The 20,788-nt window shown below is 43.7% G+C and overlaps 1 protein-coding gene across 1 annotated transcript in view; it reads left to right on the forward strand.

The window, feature by feature from the left end:
• The first annotated feature begins 3,495 nt into the window (after positions 1 to 3,495).
• The window catches only part of fbxw12 (F-box and WD repeat domain containing 12), a 121,173-nt gene continuing 103,880 nt past the window's right edge, over positions 3,496 to 20,788 (forward strand). The window contains exons 1-2 of the mRNA XM_039771003.1: positions 3,496 to 3,669; positions 8,143 to 8,180. Of these exons, the coding sequence (XP_039626937.1) occupies positions 3,535 to 3,669; positions 8,143 to 8,180 (173 nt within the window). The 5' untranslated portion in view covers positions 3,496 to 3,534. The remainder of the gene's footprint in view (positions 3,670 to 8,142; positions 8,181 to 20,788) is intronic.

The following is a 20,788-nucleotide window of genomic DNA, read 5'->3' on the forward strand; positions in this document are numbered from 1 at the left end:
AAATCTGTTATTTACCAACACTAAACCATTCGTTTTCCATTTTTACAAACAAATTAGTCATCAAGAATAACAGTGTTACATATTGCAACTTGTCCATGCCCTATCCCACTGTAATATGGTCCTCTGCTTAGCTCAAACCTAATATTTCATACTTCAAAAATCAGCCATGGAATAGAAGAGGCATTGATATAACCTATCAACGGAACACTTTTATTGTTAGAGAAACTTTAGTATAGTCTTTTGCACATGTAGATGGTGATGTCACCATTTTAATCAGACTATTGCAATATTAGAAAGACTGTCCTGTTTGCGCATGATCTCAGTGTTTGCATTACAAAGACTTAAAGATTTAGTTAATTGACAAGATTAAACTGGCTCAAGTGTAAGTGAGTGTGTGCATTTATACACCATGCAATGGACATCCCTCCTGTCTAGACTTCTGTCCTGCCATACACCCAGTGTTGTAAGATGGGTTCCAGCTCCATGACACTGAATTAATTACTGGAAATAATAAAGTGCATTGCATGTATGGACAAACATTCATGAGGCTTGCATCACACTTAATTTAAAAGCCTGTATGATAAGTTTTAAGAAAACATATTAAGAATTGAGATAACACGACAGATGCACAATGGACTACTGATGTCTCTATTACTATTGCAAACTGGATCACTGCTGATAAACACATTTTTGCAACCTTTTTAGCTTGAAAGCCAAACAAAATTTTCTACTGTGGTTATATGGGTTGTTAACTGGTATCTTATCTGGTAATTTTAATCTACAATTTTCTATGGTTCTGAAGATAATTTTGTATTATAAAGTGTACAATAGTAGTTACTTTAGAAAGTAATTGGAAAAATCAGCTCCTAGCTGTGGATTGTATCCTAAATTGGGAGTTAATTCTTTTTCCTTCTGTTGGGCATTTAGGATTAAATGACAATACAGGCTGTATGCATATGCAAAGCAATTAAAGTCGTCACTGGAGCTATTTAAAGAACATGTGAGACTCTCAACTGGTGGACACTGACATATGGCAAATTAGAAGAAAGTTATAAAATTGAAACAGAGGGGATATGAAAAAAACAGCAAAGAATGGTGTAATGAACAAGCAAAGTGGAAAGCAGCAAAAACGACCAACATTGCAAATAAGGCGAACAAGTGAGTGCTAAATCAACACAAAGAGCCTCCATAGATGTATGAATAATTAGAAACTCAGAGGAATATATCAAGAATGAGCTGTATCCAAGGATGCACGGGTCCCCAACTCCGGGTCATGGAGGACCCTAGTGGCTGCAGGTTTTCATTCTAACCCTTTTCTTAATTAGTGACCTGTTTTTGCTCCTAATGAACTTCTTTTGAATTCATTTTATTTGACTTGCTCTCAAAGACTCAAACCCCATAATTTTTTTCTTTTTCCTTAATGAGCTGCCAAACAATAATGAGAAACAAAATTAACCCAAACACGACCAGTAAACTGTGTCCATCATACAAAATCTGAAAATAAAGAAAGGTGAAGGTCTCAGGAATGCTGCTCTCCTCAGGTCACCAAAACATGTTAACAGTGCTCATAGAAAAAAGAAAATCATCAATTTCAGAAATGTCTGCCATTGCACAATGAGAGCAACAACAAGCCGTGGAATTAAAGAAAGGTTTAATTAACGACAAGACTCAGTGCCTAATTAAGCAACTGGTTGGAGTGAAATTGGTTGGAGTTTGAGGCCCTGGCTTAGTTGATCTTCTGTTTGCTCACTCACTTCACTCTTCATTTCTGTTTGGGTGCCATTTAAGGAAAGAAATGAAGAAATTCAGAGGAATGATGAACAACAACAACAACATCATTTATTTATATAGCTAATTTTCATACAAAAAAATGTAGCTCAAAGTGCTTTACAAAATGAAGAATAGAAAAATAGAAGACACAATAAAAAATAAAAATAAGTCAACATTAATTAACATAGAATACGTAAGGTCCGATGGCTAGGGTGGACAGAAAAAAAAAACTCCAGATGGCTGGAGAAAAAAAATTAAATCTGTAGAGATTCCAGACCAAGAGACCACCCAGTCCCCTCTGGACAATCTACCTAAAATAAATGAAACCGTCCTGTTTGTATTTAGGGTTCTCATGGAAGGACTTGATGATGATGGTCACGTAGACTTCTGGCTTTCAGTCCATCAATGTTGGAGCATCATGATGCTTTGAGTAGGTGGTGGTGGTGCAATTCAGGGGAACAAATCTTAAATAACAAGTCAATTAAAATGAAAGGAAAAGGAGTTAATTAGCAGCAAAAACAGTGCACTAATTAAGAAAAGAGTTGAAGTGAAAACCTGTAGCCACTGGGGCCATCCAGGACTGGAATTGGTGACCCCTGCAAAGATGTTTAGGTCATTTAGATTATAAAAATAGTAGAATGAAATCCATGAAATATATTTGCTGTAATTTAACAATAGGAGCTCCTTATTTGGTCATATTCAACACTGGTTATTTTCAACAGCTATTTTTTTTTTATTTTGGCAATGCAGCACAGCAAGTATTGTTGCAGCTTCATCCTGGTTCCTTATTTGGGGACATCTTTGTATCATTTGAATGTGCACCTGATACTCTTGTAGATGTTCTCCGGGTGCTTCCTTTCTCGTAGTGTGGATGCATGCTAGTTATCATCCTGTGTTGAATTGAAGTAATACCTATAATTGTTTGTGCATGAAGACATGACTCTGGATAGTCCACTCCCACTCTAAATTAGTGGGTTCAGAAAATGGTTGGACAGATGGATAGCTATTGTACACTTAACAACTCTTATGTATTGTGCAGACTTTTATGCTCTGTAGACTTAGTGAATCAAGAAAAGCAAGCTGAACATATTTTAAGGTTCCTCTCTGTCATTTCTTGACTGTGTTTCAGTAGGCAAATGTTTAATCAATCAGATCCTCACAATAAAAACATCCATTCACCCGTTAATTGAACCAGCAATCAAAGAATTGATGACATTTTACCATTCCAGGTTTCACTGCTAAACAGCCACTAGATTTACTACATGCAATGTTATTTTAAGCTAAGAATTAAGGAGATATTTAACAGAAAACATCAGCAATGGGCAGGCGCCCTACCCAGGGTTTGTTTCCTGCCTTGTGCCCTGTGTTGGCTGGGATTGGCTCCGGCAGAGCCCCGTGACCCTGTAGTTAGGATATAGCGGGTTGGATAATGGATGGATGGATAACAGAAACCATTCAGCCCCTATGTACCACTTTATGGTGACAGGAGAGTATAGTCCATGTTCTTCATATGCTTGAAATGCCTAGTAAAGCTTTATTGTCTGTATTGCAGAATAGTATTTAAAAAAAATGTTGTTGAAGTGTCCGGAATATCTTCGAGAAGTTCCCTACTGAGTAAATATATAAGGATGTACAATATCTCGCAAGATGAATCATAGCATCCGCTGTGATTGTCCCTTCGCCTTTTCCGTAGCAATTCCGGAAATTTTTGGTTGTGTGGTTTTGAGCGTGACACTGCTGCCTTCTTCCAGGAAGGACTCGCTGATGTGTAAAGTTTCTTTCTGTTGCGGAATGGAGTCGAAATGTGGCGATGCAACGTTCTTAACTATGGATGCACTCCTTCATATTTTCTCATATTTAGAAGCGGAAGATCTTTTGAGAGTTTCGTTTGTTAACAAGGTGAAATAAACCATTTAACCAACTTAGAACAGTAACGTATAGTGAGTGCTGCGTCTTACAGCGGTAGAACCGGTCATTTAGTGCATGCTACGCCTGATTCAAAATTCAAGACAGTGAGTAGTTGTACACGTTAGGTAAACAGCAAAAGTATCTCTGATAATAACTGTAAACTGTTTTAAAAGATCATCAATTCTATCTGCACAGAGGAAAAAAAATCACCTGCCAAGTGTATTTTAATTATTCTAATTATATTTCAGTTTCGGGATTAGAAAATCTTTCCAACGCTTTAAAGCTAAAATTAATGAAAAAACTTGGGATTTAGGTGGCGCAGTGGTAGCAGTTAGGAGACCTGGGTTCCCTTTCTTGTCCTGTCTGCGCGGAGTTTGCATGTTCTCCCCGTGTCTGCGTGGGTTTCCTCCCACAGTGTGGTTAGGTGTATTGGCAATCCTAAATTGTCCCTAGTGTGTGTGTGCGCCCTGCCCGGGATTTGTTCCTGCCTTGTGCCCAGTGTTGGCTGGGATTGGCTCCAGCAGACCCCCCATGACCTTGTGGGTTGTACAATGACTGACTGACAGACCTAGGATGTAAGGCATAAAAATCGACATGCGGTGAAAACGGACGTTTGTCTAGGATACGTTTAGCGTTATGGTTTAGAGTAGCCTTAAATATAAACCCATTTTCTGAAACCTTTTTATATGTTAGAGATTATTAAGCAGTTGGTGCCTATCCCAAGCATAAAGAAGAAAACAACCCAATAGAAGAGACGTGCATTGATCAGCCATACTACTTGAAGTTTAAATCAGATAATTACCTGAAGCTCAGCATGCTTGGGCCAGGACAGTACTTGAATGGAAGACCATTTAGGAAATGCTTGGGTTACTGGGAAGAAGTGCTGGTGCATGGATTCCAATGCCCCACTGCCGTGATGGGGCACTGTGCTGAAAAAACGGTTCAGTCCTTAGGATGAGATGTAAAACCAAGGTCCTGACTATTTGTGGTCATTAAAGATTCCTGCATATCTTTGTAAAAGAGTAGTGTCCTAGGTAAATTGCCCACCATGGCCTGGTCATTATGGCCCCATAATCCCCCCCCACCCCACCCCCTCCTTACCAAATAGCTAATATGAGGTGAACGTACTGGCACAAGAATGCTACTGGTGGTGGTTGAAGCAGTTCCTCACTGTCCATGTAAAACACTTTGAATGGGTTTGAAAAGCGCCATATAAGTGTAATTAATTATAATTAATGTTAGTGGTTCCCTATGGTGTAGTGGCACCCTGTACGGGTTATTGTTAATTCCTTGCTCACCATGCTTGCTGAGATTGGCTTCAACTTTCTGTGACCCTGGTATGGTATGGTATTAGTGTAGCTCATGCTCACTCACACCACAGTGATTTCAGACATATAAACCAGTCCTTGACCATGTTAATGGATCCATCCATCCATCCATTTTCCAACCCGCTGAATCCGAACACAGGGTCACGGGGGTCTGCTGGAGCCAATCCCAGCCAACACAGGGCACAAATCAGGAACCAATCCTGGGCAAGGTGCCAACCCACCGCAGGACACACACAAACACACCCACCACACACTAGGGCCAATTTAGAATCACCAATCCACCATGTCTTTGGACTGTGGGAGGAAACCCACGCAGACACAGGGAGAACATGCAAACTCCACGCAGGGAAGACCCGGGAAGCGAACCCGGGTCTCCTTACTGCGAGGCAGCAGTGCTACCACTGCGCCACCGTGCTGCCCCATGTTAATGGATTGTGGGATTAAACCGCCGTTGCACATATTGATAATGTGCAGACTTGGAAAAGGAAAGGAAGTGACTGTAACTGGTATTCACATCATTGGTTCATGCACTGTCTACAATGTGTGTAAAATCAAAGTGATTGTATAATGTTAACGTTCAACCTGGTGGAATTGAAGAGTCGCATAAGAAACCATCATTTAGTATCTCTTTTAATTTTAAAATAGGTAAAGCAACCTTATTTAGAAAAAGGCACATGCGTGTGAGATTATACAGGATGTGCTTTCACTTGCTTTTAGACGCTCATTATTATTTCAGTGTAGGCTTGGAATAGTGTCCTTGGAGATATCAAAACACGTGCTAATGAACGAGGTATTGCCTGAAAGGTGTCTTTAAAATTGCTTTGGATGGATGGATAGAGTACCCTATTTGTCCCAAAGGGGAGTTTTTATAAGTGATAGTTTGTTGGTGCCATTTATTTTTATCATCTTGACCTCTTTGGAAGCCCTTTTCCAATGACTTTTGCTGTGGGGTAAATAAATAAATAAATAAAACTCAAGTTAAAATTAGCTTGATGTGTGTTTCATACAGTTTGACAAAGTGTTGTGCTTGTAAAACATATTTAGTTATAGCACAATTTGCACGGTTAATGTTAAAGGTAGCACTACAAAGGGTAGCCTTGCAAATATTTAGTCAGTGCTGACTTCATGTAACATTGGAATTCAGTGTAACATTCTGAAAATGCTTGTGCTTGAAATAACATTTCCACATCACACATTTTTCAACAGCATTTCAGAATAAATACTACATTTCTTTAAGATTAGATAAAAAAAGTTGTGCCATTTTACAATGAGACTGAGATATATTTCTTTTGTAAAAAGGTTGGAAATCCTTATATATAATTTGATACTATCCGTATGTATGGTGTTCGCGTCAATACCTCGACTCAATACAAGTTAGAACCATGTAATGGGACTCTGTCTCTGTAGTTAGCAAACGTGGCAAACGCGGACGCAGTATTGCATGATTGGCTAAGAATGTTCGAATGGTTCAGTGACGTCGCTGGACGGCCGAGTATAGTAAGTCAGTGTTGGTTCGAGCAGATAACAGGAAGTTCGGTTGGTTTTTGGAACGTTGGTTTGCTGGAGCGTACTTTCCAGGACTAATATCGCCGACTGACTTAAACCCTCAGGACTAATATCGCCGACTGACTTAAACCCTTTGACACTGGAACCATAAGTAATTTAGAACGTATCGCCATTTGCTTGGTACATCGAAATCTATCTTAGGGCAGTTCGGTTTTGGCATCCGTCCTTCTGACATCCATTGGCAAACTGAGTAATGACGGCTGGGTATTAACAACGGTTATTGTTTAAATTTTAGCTGATCTCAGATCTAAAATGATCACGCCAACATAATTATTACTCCGACTCTGATTAGAGTGATAAAATGCGGTTTGTTTTGAAAATTTGCCGGAAAAAATCACATGAGGTGCGCCGAAGAGCTGAGTTCACGTCTCGCAGCCCCGTTTAAACAGGAAGCTCCTCATTACATTGGCTGAAAAGGTCTATTTTAAGCACAAACCAGTGCCATGATAACAAAATCATTTCAAGGACTTAAAAATACAAATAATTCTTTTCAGAGAAAGTATGAATTTCACAAACGTAGAATTTGTAGCCTGATTTGATCGGCTCCCAGTCACTAGTAATTTATAAAGTATGATACACTTAAAAAATGGATACTGTTTTAAACAGGTTGGTCAACATTACCTATCCTGCGCACGCACTAAACAAATTTCTAACTTATTCCAACTATTTTAAGTTTTTCATTACTAAATAATTATAGTAAATGAGTGTGCTTGTCAAAAATACATGATATATCTGGCTTGTTGACAAAAAACTTTATTATGTATATGTACTATCATTATAAACACAATATCAAGATGTTTTATAAGTGCTGTTTTAAACAGTTGTTTTGATGTTTCTATAAAAAGAACTCTTTCAAGTTAGGTGACTTGCTTGGTGACACAGCCCAACACTTTATCTATTAGGATGCCTGGATAGAGAATATAATTTGCAGATTATATTTATAAAAATACAATATGTGTTTTTCTCGGAGTGCATGGCAACAAGAAGATAAAATGGCTAAAGCTGACATTAATCAGATGGTTTCCAAATGTGCCTCTTAATATTACAGCTATATTCATTTTTACTCTGAAACACCCAAAAGGCAGTTTCTTCAACCCAGCCCATCATCAAGTAATTACTCAGTCTCAATGATAGATAGATAGATAGATAGATAGATAGATAGATAGATAGATAGATAGATAGATAGATAGATAGATAGATAGATAGATAGATAGATAGATAGATAGATAGATAGATAGATAGAAACAATGATTGCACCTCTTCATCCATTTTCTGGGCCGGATTGTCAGTACATAGTTTTGGGGAGCCACATTGCTGGCATGCAGAATTGATGCATCTTGAACTGCATACTGCATCCATAAGAACACGTATATATTGAGGTTTGTGTGACTGAAATGTCTTTCCTAATGAATATTAACCTGCTGCTTTTTAAGGTGGTGGTTGGCAAATTTTAAGCAGCGTCCCCTGTTGAAATTTCATTTTCTCAACTTAATTTTCTCAAGTTTAAGACAGCTGATAAACATTTCATAAGTATTATTTTTCTGACAAAAGTTCTTTTTCCCTCTCACAGTTTTGGAATGAAGCTGCTTATACAGAGTGGTTGTGGAGGTAAGCCATTTAAATCAAATATATACTAATAATGCTTTGAAAACAAGGCAGCGACAGCCTTATGGTGGTACTCCTAATGCTTAGGGCATCTATCATACAATTTTAATTTGATCTTTCTACCTGTCGTGTTTCTGAATCACTGTTGTTCAGGGGGTTTTAATGAGTTTGTTTAGATACAGTATGAAGATAAAGCTAATACTCACATAGTAATACATGTATGCATAAGTGTACTTGGTAAAAAGTAATTCCAGTCCAATCCAACTTAACCTAGAATAGATTAAAATGTACTGTACATTCATAATTTTCCACCATATTAGGTTAGCAAGGTAGCATTTATATTGTTCTTGCATAGTTTCTTAATTATTAATATGTTTTATTTAATATTAGACCTGCATTGGGTAGAAAATGCCATGTGGAATCTATTATATTTGTAAATTTGGGATAAAGACTGGCTAAGTGGAGGTAACAGTGTGCCAATATCTAGCTTGGCACCATTGCTACTAACAACAAAGTTTCCACTTCTCAGTACCCTCTGGGGACTTAACATGATTAATGATGCTATGGTTAAAGGAATTGAGCATTGCCTCTACTGTAATCAAAAATGTTACTTAAGTATAAATTATAGTATGAATTATGTATGACAGTGTTGGTTCTTCTTAGCATTCTGCATTTCTTAATTTTTACACTAACTCTGGTGATTATGCCAGAAACAGCAAATTATTTGATAGAAGGACTTTGAAATGAGATGTAATAAAACAACAATGGTCGGTTCTAGAATCAGAAAATCAGAACAATCGATTGATAACCCCAAAGCAAAGTAAGTAAAGAAAGCACTAAGGTCTTTTTTCCAGAAAATTGCTAACAAAACTAACCACATGCTTGCTCATTAAAAGGTTTATTCACAGTCTTGGATACCAGGATACCATGTGTGAAATGATGACCTTTAAACTTTCATATAGGTGACATCATGCTCCGCATGCATTCAACAATTTACCTTAACAATGTTGTGGCCATAACTGCTCCACAAAATGGCAGCACCCGCATCAAAATCAAAATCAGAATGTTCATTCAAATGATGCAAAAAATGCTTCTACTTTGAATACATTTTTAAACTGCATACTAGCTTTTAAAGTGAAAGAAATCAGAAAAAAAAATATCAGCAAGATCAACAAAATTTCAAAACAAACTTACCTCATAACAGAGACGTCCCCTCCATGATATGATTTTAAAACACAAATCTGGCTTAGGGGGAAAAGGAGTATGAAATTGAGACAACAAAAGAGGAGTACAAATCACCCTTTGAGCAAAAAAAAAGAATGACATTCAGGACCATACTCCTTCCAGTGCACCAAATATTCCACTGCAGAACCACACGGATTAGAATCCACAACAGATTGTATTTCAAATTCCTTAGTACAAATAGGAGGATAGGAAGAAGTAGGAGGAAGACAAGGGGGATGACTAACATAATAAGGGCCCTTCCGAACAGGTATAAGTTGCGACACATAAAAAGTACAATGGATTTTGAAATGTGCATATAATACCAGAGGAAGGGCAGGTAATATCTTGGAGAAACTTACACTTCTTCAAGTTTAGTGTGAGATAAGCCTTGTGTAATCGCTGGAAGATGTCTAAATCCTTCATATGTTGTTGAACAGATGTGTAGAAAACAATAATGTCCTCTATATTGACAAAGCATGTCTTTTCAGTGAGCACCTGGTAGGTCGGCTCCATCAGTCTTTGAAATGATGCTTCTGTGTTTTTTAGTCCAAAAGGCATGACTCAGAATTTTAACAATCCTTCCAGTTGCTCATGAGGCACTTTAAGCTTTACCCACAAACTATCATTTATTAGGGTAAAAGTGCTGCCAGTGCCTATGATGGCCTCACCTGTGACACCTCACACTTGCAAGGGCACCAATGAGAGGGGCTTGCACCAAGGTGACATTGGTGCAGGGTTCCACAGAGGCTTTCCCTTCTTGATTTGGAACAAAGAATCTCCTAAGGCGTGTCACACCTGTAGGATCCACTAACCCTGATGACAGCCCAGTCCTTCTCCAGAGAAGCAGCAAGACCCATATGAGAAAGGAAATACAATAATGTCCATGAGAAAATAAAATTTGACTTAATTAAGAGTTTAAAGTTTGAATATACAGCATATACTTTGTAATGGACGACTGGGACGCCTGTATAAAGGTAGGACCAGGGGAAGGAGCTTGAACGGGGCCGTACCTGGCAGCTCAGCCCTGCTAGAATGCATGGAGAACGGCTGGGCCCTCCTCTGCAGGGCTGCTGCCACATCTGGAAGTGCGAATGGAAGGAGATTATGAAACACATAGAGCACTTCTGGGTGCTCTATAAAAGGGGACGCCTCACTCCATTCAGAGAGCCGGAGGAAGGGAACGAAGGTTGAGGGAGGAGTGGAGGTGGAAGGAAGAGAGAAAGAAGAGACAAGAAGAAGAAAGGAGCTGTGTATTGATGCCTTAGTGTGGTGTATTGTTTGTATTGGGTGCAGTGGAGAGTGAGGGAAAGTGCTTCCTAAGGAAAATAATAAATGTGTGTGTTGCAGAGACTTGTGCCTGTGACTGTTGTGTTGGGTGTTTGAGGAGCTGTGTGCCAATGGGTCTTCACAACATGTATACTGAAGTAAAGGAACCCAGTTGGTCAGGAAGCCCAGAGTGTGGAAGAACACTGAAAGGAGAGAGTGTTTTTGGGACAGTTTCACCCCCAGGCCAACAGAGGTCAGCCCCCGGTTTCCAACAGGGTCACGGGTCATGAGCTTGGGAGCTCAACCCTGGTGGAACCCATGGCCACCACCAGTGGGGTGCATAGACCTTTCCAGGGCCTTTTTCAGCCACTCTTCTACCACACCCGGCCGGAAGAAGCTCATTAGGCATCTGGAGTCCATCCAGGTACCCTATAAAAGGGGACAGTCCCACCATTCAAGGGCCGTAGTCAGGAGGAAGAGGACGAAGCCTGAGAAGCAGTGGAGGCAGAGGGACTGGCAGCAAGGAAAGGACTGAACTGTTTACTGGGTATCGGGTGATTGGTGCACTGTACTGTGGGGAGCAGGAGGCTGCTCCCAAATTGTAAATAAGCTGGAGTTATGTGGAAAAATCTATCTCCTGCCTCTCTGTGTCCGGGTTAGGGTGGCTGTACGCCCCCTGGTGGTTTACAATATATATATGTATATATATTTATATATCTAAATATACAGGTGCCCGTCATAAAATTAGAATATCATGACAAAGTTGATTTATTTCAGTAATTCAATTTAGAAAGTGAAACTTGTATTTTAGATTCATTCATTACACACAGACTGATGTATTTCAAATGTTTATTTCTTTTAATTTTGATGATTATAACTGACAACTAATGAAAGTCCCAAATTCAGTATCTCGGAAAATTAGAATATCAATTAAGACCAATGCAAAAAAAGGATTTTTAGAAATGCTGGCCAACCGAAAGTTATGAACATGAAAAGTATGAGCATGTACAGCACTCAATATTTAGTTGAGGCTCCTTTGGCCTGGATTACTGCAGCAATGCGGCGTGGCATGGAGTCGATCAGTCTGTGGCACTGCTCAGGTGTTATGAGAGCCCATGTTGCTCTGATAGTGGCCTTCAGCTCTTCTGAATTGTTGGGTCTGGCGTATTGCATCTTCCTCTTCACAATAGGGGTTAAAGTCAGGTGAGTTTGCTGGCCAATCAAGAACAGGGATGCCATGGTCTTTAAACCAGGTACTGGTAGTTTTGGCACTTTGTGCAGGTGCCAGGTCCTGTTGGAAAATGAAATCTGCATCTCCATAAAGTTCGTCAGCAGCAGGAAACATGAAGTGCTCTAAAGCTTCCTGGTAGATGGCTGCGTTGAATTTGGACCTCAGAAAACACAATGGACCAACACCAGCAGATGATATGGCACCCCAAACCATCACTGACTGTGGAAACTTTACACTGGACCTCAAGCAACGTGGATTTTGTGCCTCTCCTCTCTTCCTCCAGACTCTGGGACCTTGATTTCCAAAGGAAATACAAAATTTATTTTCATCAGAGAACATAACTTTGGACCACTCAGCAGCAGTCCAGTCCTTTTTGTCTTTAGCCCAGGTGAGACGCTTCTGACGCTGTCTCTTGTTCAAGAGTGGCTTGACACAAGGAATGCGACAGCTGAAACCCATGTCTTGCATACGTCTGTGCATGGTGGTTCTTGAAGCACTGACTCCAGCTGCAGTCCACTCTTTGTGAATCTCCCCCACAGTTTTGAATGGGTTTTGTTTCACAATCCTCTCCAGGGTGCGGTTATCCCTATTGCTTGTACACTTTTTTCTACCACATCTTGTCCTTCCCTTCGCCTCTCTATTAGTGTGCTTGGACACAGAGCTCTGTGAATAGCCAGCCTCTTTAGCAATGACCTTTTGTGTCTCACCCTCCTTGTGCAAGGTGTCAATGGTCGTCTTTTGGACAACTGTCAAGTCAGCAGTCTTCCCCATGATTGTGTATAAAAAAACTTTGAAATCACATGTACATAAGTATTCACAGCCTTTGCTCAATACTTTGTCGATGTACCTTTGGCAGCAATTACAGCCTCAAGTCTTTTTGAATATGATGCCACAAGCTTGGCACACCTATCCTTGGCCAGTTTCGCCCATTCCTCTTTGCAGCACCTCTCAAGCTCCATCAGGTTGGAAGGGAAGCGTCGGTACACAGCCATTTTAAGATCTCTCCAGAGATGTTCAATCGGATTCAACTCTGGGCTCTGGCTGGGCCACTCAAAGACATTCACAGAGTTTGTCCTGATGCCACTCCTTTGATATCTTGGCTGTGTGCTTAGGGTCGTTGTCCTGCTGAAAGATAAACCGTCGCCCCAGTCTGAGGTCAAGAGCGCTCTGGAGCAGGTTTTCATCCAGGATGTCTCTGTACATTGCTGCAGTAATCTTTCCCTTTATCCTGACTAGTCTCCCAGTTCCTGCCACTGAAAAACATCCCCACAGCATGATGCTGCCACCACCATGCTTCACTGTAGGGATGGTATTGGCCTGGTGATGAACGGTGCCTGGTTTCCTCCAAACGTGACACCTGGCATTCACACCAAAGAGTTCAATCTTTGTCTCATCAGACCAGAGAATTTTGTTTCTCATGGTCTGAGAGTCCTACAGGTACCTTTTGGCAAACTCCAGGCGGGCTGCCATTTGGCTTTTACTAAGGAGTGGCTTCCCTGTGGCCACTCTACCATACAGGCCTGATTGGTGGATTGCTGCAGAGATGGTTGTCCTTCTGGAAGGTTCTTCTCTCTCCACAGAGGACCTCTGGAGCTCTGACAGAGTGACCATCGGGTTCTTGGTCACCTCCTGACTAAGGCCCTTCTCCCCCAATCACTCGGTTTAGATGGCCGGCCAGCTCTAGGAAGAGTCCTGGTGGTTTCGAACTTCTTCCACTTATGGATGATGGAGGCCACTGTGCTCATTGGGACCTTCAAAGCAGCAGAAATTTTTCTGTAACCTTCCCCAGATTTGTGCCTCGAGTCAATCCTATCTCGGAGGTCAACAGACAATTCCTTTGACTTCATGCTTGGTTTGTGCTCTGACATGAACTGTCAACTGTGGGACCTTATATAGACAGGTGTGTGCCTTTACAAATCATGTCCAATCAACTGAATTGACCACAGGTGGACTCCAATTAAGCTGTAGAAACGTCTCAAGGATGATCAGGGGAAACAGGATGCACCTGAGTTCAATTTTGAGCTTCATGGCAAAGGCTGTGAATACTTATGTACATGTGCTTTCTCTGGCCAAGGATAGGTGTGCCAAGCTTGTGGCATCATATTCAAAAAGACTTGAGGCTGTAATTGCTGCCAAAGGTGCATCGACAAAGTATTGAGCAAAGGCTGTGAATACTTATGTACATGTGATTTCTCAGTTTTTATTTTAATAAATTTGCAAAAACCTCAAGTAAACTTTTTTCACGTTGTCATTATGGGGTGTTGTGTGTAGAATTCTGAGGAAAAAATGAATTTAATCCATTTTGGAATAAGGCTGTAACATAACAAAATGTGGAAAAAGTGATGTGCTGTGAATACGTTCTGGATGCACTGTATATATATTCCTCCTCGCCCAGACACTTTGCTCCTCTCCCACCCAGCACAGCTCAGTGTCTGGACTGAGGCACGTCCTTTATAGCCCCTGACCCGAGGTGTTCCTGTCCCAGCAGTCCACAGTTCCTTATTCCTTCCGGTCAGGGCAATCAGTCTATTACTTCAACCCGAGCACGCCATACCTTCCTGTCACGTGACCGTGACGTACTCCCGGTCATAAGGCACAACAGAGCCCATAAGTCCCCCACAGCGACTCCTGGTGGCCCCAAGGTATCCAGCAGGGCTGTGTGTAAACACCACAGAGTCCATAAGGCCCTGCTGGACCTCGGGCACGCATCCCGCTGTCGGGAGAGCTCCTCCTGTCGGCCTGGGGTGCGGACGCCTGGGAAGCCGGCAGTCTTCCACACTTCCCCTTAGTGACGACTTCTGGGCGGAGCGTCCGCCCCGAGAGGGACGCCCTCCTCCAGGAGGAGCGCCATCCGGCCTTGAATGCGCTTGTCCCTGTCCTCGAGCGAACCTTGGAGGGACGGTGTACTTCCTGTCTCCCCGGGACAATGGCCTCGTGGCCCGGTTGCCGCAATTATAGCACCGACGAGTCCTCCTGGTTGCTCCCCTGCGGGACCAAAACATCTCGGGAACTCCGCCAGCGTCGTCCGCCTTCACCTGCCAGGGAAGTCATCATGGCCGCCTGGCGCCCTCAAGCCTTCTTTCCATCATGTTGGGAGACCCACCATTCCTTTGGGGATCTCCGCTAATGTGGGCTTGCGCCAGCCTGAGGCCCTCCATGGGAAGATGAGAGCCTCTGTGCTGTCTGCACACCCGCTACCTTCCGCTTACTGGGAGTCGGCGTCATTAGCACCGCCCCGCACCGATGAACAGCACTATTCAGCTGCACCGCACGCAGCGGCGCTTCCCCGCACTCCTACCACTGGCGCTACCCGCACTTAAGACCGGTCGAGTCCTGGTGAGCCGTACTGCTCGAGAAAGCCACGCCACGCGCATGCCCCGGCTGTTTGCTCCAGTCCCCACCATTCGGTCATCGTGCCCCAGTCTCTTGTCGGGCACACAGTGCTTTGGCACGCTACTCATTCTCAGCGGTGCCCGATCGCACTGTGTCCCCTTACTCTCTACGACACGGGAGGGACTCACCTGTACTCCCGATCGATCATCTCGAGCTTCCGCGCAGCCGCTGCACGAAATCCTTCAGTGCCTTTACAGGTGCTGCTGCCGCGTTCCTAGTTCCTCCACTTTCGTTCCTTTAGGTCTTCGACACCCTGCAAGAAGCGGTGCAGGGCTCGAGGTATTTCGAGACCCCGTAAGTCCAAACAGTTAGTTATTACGGCCGGCTGCATTTTCGCTTCGGCGTTGTGCTTACCTTCCGCCGGGAACCAATGAGCACGCCGCTCCAGGCACGTGTTCCGCTGGGTCGCAAAGGCTCCTGGGAGTTGGAGTCCTCAGAGGGACGGCTGGCTACTACAAGCCGGCTGAGATCTGCCTTTTCTTTTCGCGGCAGACCCGCCAGCCACAAACCGTCCCTCTTGTCGGAGGCTTTTGTTTTTGGCTTAGCCCGTCTTCCCCTCCCCTTCCAGGAGGCTCGGACCCGTTAGGGGACGACCCGCCTCGCCGGGCGGACTCGGTTTCCTCCACCGCCCCGACATCCACCGCTGGTGACCAGTCTGTTGTCGCCGACCGCTGGCTGTCTCTAGCCGCCTTGCCACGGCTTGTCTTCTGGGAGCCGCGCCATTTTGCCGAGGCATGAGGCCGTCATCCAAGACGCCGCTGCAATCCTCCCGCGGACGCCTGCAAAACAGGATAAAAACAAAGACGGGACGTCGGGCGGTTTACCTGCAGCCGCCTCCGTAACGGAATGCGGCACCCCCAGACCGTCTAAGGAGTACGATGCGCTCGGCATTTGTCCGTGCCCCAGGTCCTTCGCGGCCCGGGCTTGTTTGGCCCGTATCAGCGCTCTGTCTTCCTCGCCCCGGTCAGGCAGGTCCAGGACTCCTCTGCCCGTCAGGCCCTGCAGCCAGCTGGGACTGACCTTCTTTTCCCAGTCTTTTCCCCATTACTCCGGATTGGACCAACGCCACAGTTGTAGCTTCTTCTGTAGCGGGTGGTGTTTGCACCTCCGTAAAGATGTGGAACCCACGAGGGTTGTCTGCCCACACAAAATTTATTTTTAGCGCAGGTCCCCTGCCAACCGGCGGCCAGAGAATCCTGCCGGCTACGCCAGTGTGGCAGTAGGGGGCAGTAGTGCACCCTTGAACCCTCAGGTATAATTCCAGACACCAGGTAAAAGTCTACGACCGTTTTATTTTCTTTTTTCACAGTGCACCAAGCACCTCCCACACTACTCATAAATCTCACAACAAATAAACTCAATAACCTCTCCTCCTCGCCCAGACACTTTGCTCCTCTCCCACCCAGCACAGCTCAGTGTCTGGACTGAGGCACGGTCCTTTTATAGCCCCTGACCCGAGGTGTTCCTGTCCCAGCAGTCCACAGTTCCTTATTCCTTCGGGTCAGGGCAATCAGTCTATTACTTCAACCCGGGAGCGCCATACCTTCCTGTCACTATATATATATATATATATATACTAGCAGAATACCTAGCGAGCATGAGAAGTAGTGTGTTAAAGAAGTTATGAAAAAGAAAAGGAAAAATTTTAAAAATAGCGTAACATGATTGTTAATGTAATTGTTTTGTCTTTGATATGAGTGTTGTCATATCTATATATCTATATATATCTATATCTATATCTATATCTATATCTATATATATATATATATATATATATACAAAATACCCACGCTTGGCAGCGGAGAAGTAAAAAGAAAAGGAAACATTTTAATAATAACGTAACATGATTGACAATGTAATTGTTTTGTCATTGTCATGAGTGTTGCTGGCATATATATATACATACATATACATGTGTACATATATACACACTCACATATACTGTGGGGTGCCAAATATATAATATGTGAATATATAAAGTCGGCGTCAGAATATATAAAGTCAAAACTTGAATATATAAAGTCAGCATCAGAATATATAAAGTCAAAAGTTGAATATATAAAGTCAGCGCTGGAAAATATAAAGTCAAAACCTGAATATACAAAGTCAGCGTCGGAATTTATAAAGTCATTCCTGATTATATAAAGTCAACATCGGAGTATATAAACTCACTCCTGAATACATAAAGTGAAAGTCAAAATCTATTGATTAAAACGACTCTGAACTGAACTAAGTTAACAAAAACGTATTCAGAAAAATAAATTAAAAAAACACTGTTCGGTTAATGTTTTGAAAATGATGCATGTGCCCTGCCCAGGATTGGTTCCTGCCTTGCGCCCAGTGTTGGCTGGGATTGGCTCCAGCAGACCCCCGTGACCCTGTGGTCGGATTCAACGGGTTGGGAAATGGATGGATATTCCAGAGTTGACTTTGTATATTCAGACGCTGACTTTATATATTGAAGTTTTGACTTTATAGATTCCAGCGCTGACTTTATATTTTTAAGTTTTGACTTTATATATTCCAGCGCTTACTTTATATATTACGAAATATTCCCACGCCGTCTTTAATAATTTAAAACTGAAAGAAAATGTTGATGCTTTAAAATATTTTAGTTTCTGGAAGTTTTGTACCAATAGCAAAGGCCTAGAGAGATAACTTAATATTTAATCAGATACATGTCACTAGTATGATGTAGTTAAGAATTTGCATTGATCAACGGATCCACTGTTATATAAAATCATGCAGTGTTAGTACTGTTAGCAGTAACTAAAGTCTAAGATCATGCGCCACTTCATTGTGTTGAGTTTTACATTAGTGGGTGCACTGATCAGATAGTACAACTTTTTTTAATAGATTTTATTTGAAAAAAATAACATTCCATACAATCAAGACTTATTTTTACAACAAAGAAAATAACATTACATACAGTCAAGTCAAACTTAACAAACCTGAAATCAACCCCTTGCTCAAAAGACAGAGAGGAGAGCCAACAGGAAGAGCAAATCTTTAAAAACAACAAAGAAGGGAGAATTTCCATCCATCCATCATCTTCCGCTTATCCGAGATCGGGTCGCAGGGGCAGCAGCTTGACCTTAGATACCCAGACTTCCCTCTTCTCAGCCACTTCTGCTAGCTCTTCTGGGGGAATCCCGAGGCGTTCCCAGGCCAGCCGAGAGACATAGTCCCTCCAGCACGTCCTGGGCCTTCCCTGCGGCCTCCTCCCGGTTAGACGTGCCCGGAATACCTCACCAAGGAGGCGTCCAAGAGGCATCCTGATCAGATGCCCAAGCCACCTTATCTGACTCCTCACGACGCGGAGAAGCAGCGCCTATACTCTGAACCCCTCCCGGATGACTGAGCTTCTCAGCCTATCTTTAAGGGAAAGCCCAGACACACTGCGGAGGAAACTCATTTCAGCCGCTTGTATTCGCGATCTCGTTCTTTAGGTCACTACCCACAGCCCATAACCATAGGTGAGGGTGGGAACGTAGCTCGACTGGTAAATTGAGAGCTTTGCCTTACGGCTCAGCTCCTTTTTCACCACGACAGATCAATGCAGAGCCTGCATCACTGCGGATGCCGAACCATTCTGCCTGTCGATCTCATGCTCCATTCTTCCCTCACTCGTGAACAAGACCCCGAGATACTTGAACTCCTCCACTTGGGGCAGAATCTCGCTCCCAACCTTGAGAGGGCACTCCACCCTTTTCCGGCTGAGGACCATGGTCTTGGATTTAGAGGTGCTGATTCCCATCTCAGCCGCTTCACACTCAGCTGCAAACCGATCCAGAGAGAGCTGAAGATCACGGCCTGATGAAGCAAACAGGACAACATCATATGCAAAAAGCAGTGACCCAATCCTGAGTCCACCAAACCGGTCCCCCTCGATGCCATGGCTGCGCCTAGAAATTCTGACCATAAAAGTTATGAACAGAATCGGTGACAAAGGGCAGCCCTGGCGGAGTCCAATAATAATAATAATAATTCTTTGCATTTATATAGCACTTTTCTCACTACTCAAAGCGTTCAGCAATTGCAGGTTAAGGGCCTTGCTGAAGGGCCCAACAGAGCAGAGTCCCTTTTGGCATTTACGGGATTCGAACGGCAACCTTCCGCCCTCCAACCCTCAAACCGTCCAACTCTCACTGGAAACGGGTTCGACTTACTGCCAGCAATGCGGACCAAGCTCTGACACAGATCGTACAGGGACCGAACAGCTCTTATCGGGGGTCCGGTATCCCATACTATCGTAGTAGCCCCACAAGGTTCCCCGAAGGACACAGTCGAACGCCTTTTCCAAGCTCACAAAAGACATGTAGACTGGTTGGGCAAACTCCCATGCACCCTCCAGGACCCTGCTAAGGGTGTAGAGCTGGTCCACTGTTCTGCAATCAGGACAAAAACCACACTGTTCCTTCTGAATCCGAGGTTCAACTATCTGATGGACCCTCCTCTCCAGGACCCCCGAATAGACTTTTCCAGGGAGGCTGAGGAGTGTGATCCCTTTGTAGTTGGAACACACCCTCTGGTCCCCCTTCTTAAAGAGGGGGACAACCACCCCAGTCTGCCAATCCAGAGGCACTGTCCCTGATGTCCATGCGATGTTGCAGAGACGTGTTAACCAAGACAGTCCTACAACATCCAGAGCCTTGGGGAACTCTGGGCGTATCTCATCCACCTCCGGGGCCCTGCCAACAAGGCGTTTTTTGACCACTTCGGTGACCTCAGTCCCAGAGATGGGGTACCCCACCTCCGAGTCCCCAGGCTGTGCTTCCTCATTGGAAGGCTTGTTAATGGGATTGAGGAGGTCTTCGAAGTACTCCCCCCACCGACCCACAACGTCCTGAGTCGAGGTCAGCAGCTCACCATCCCCACCATATACAGTGTTGACACTGCACTGCTTCCCTCTCCTGAGACACCGGATTGTGGACCAGAATCTCCTCGAAACCGTCCAAAAGTCGTTCTCCATGGCCTCCCCAGACTCCTCCCCCACCCGAGTTTTTGCCTCAGCAACCACCAAAATTGCATTCCGCTTGGCCTGCCAGTACCTATCAGCTGCCTCCAGAGTCCCACAGGACAAAAGGGTCCTGTAGGACTCCTTCTTCAGCTTGATGGCATCCCTCACCGCTGGTGTCCACCAACAGGTTCAGGGATTTCCGCCATGACAGGCACTGACCACCTTATGGCCATTGCTCCGGTCAGCCGCCTCAACAATAGAGGCACGGAACATGGCCCTTTCGGACTCAATGTCCCCCTCCTCCCTCAGAAAGTGGTCGAAGTTCTGCCAGAGGTGGAAGTTGAAGCTACTTCTGACAGGGGACTCTGCCAGACGTTCCCAGTGGACCCTCACAACACGTTTGGGCCTGCCAGGCCTGACCGGCATCCTCCCCCACCATTGAAGCCAACTCACCACCAGGTGGTGATCAGTTGACAGCTCCGCACCTCTCTTCACCTGAGTGTCCAAGACATGTGGCCGCAGGTCAGATGACATGAC

Source organism: Polypterus senegalus, chromosome 12 (assembly GCF_016835505.1).
Source record: "Polypterus senegalus isolate Bchr_013 chromosome 12, ASM1683550v1, whole genome shotgun sequence".
NCBI classification, from domain to species: domain Eukaryota; kingdom Metazoa; phylum Chordata; class Cladistia; order Polypteriformes; family Polypteridae; genus Polypterus; species Polypterus senegalus.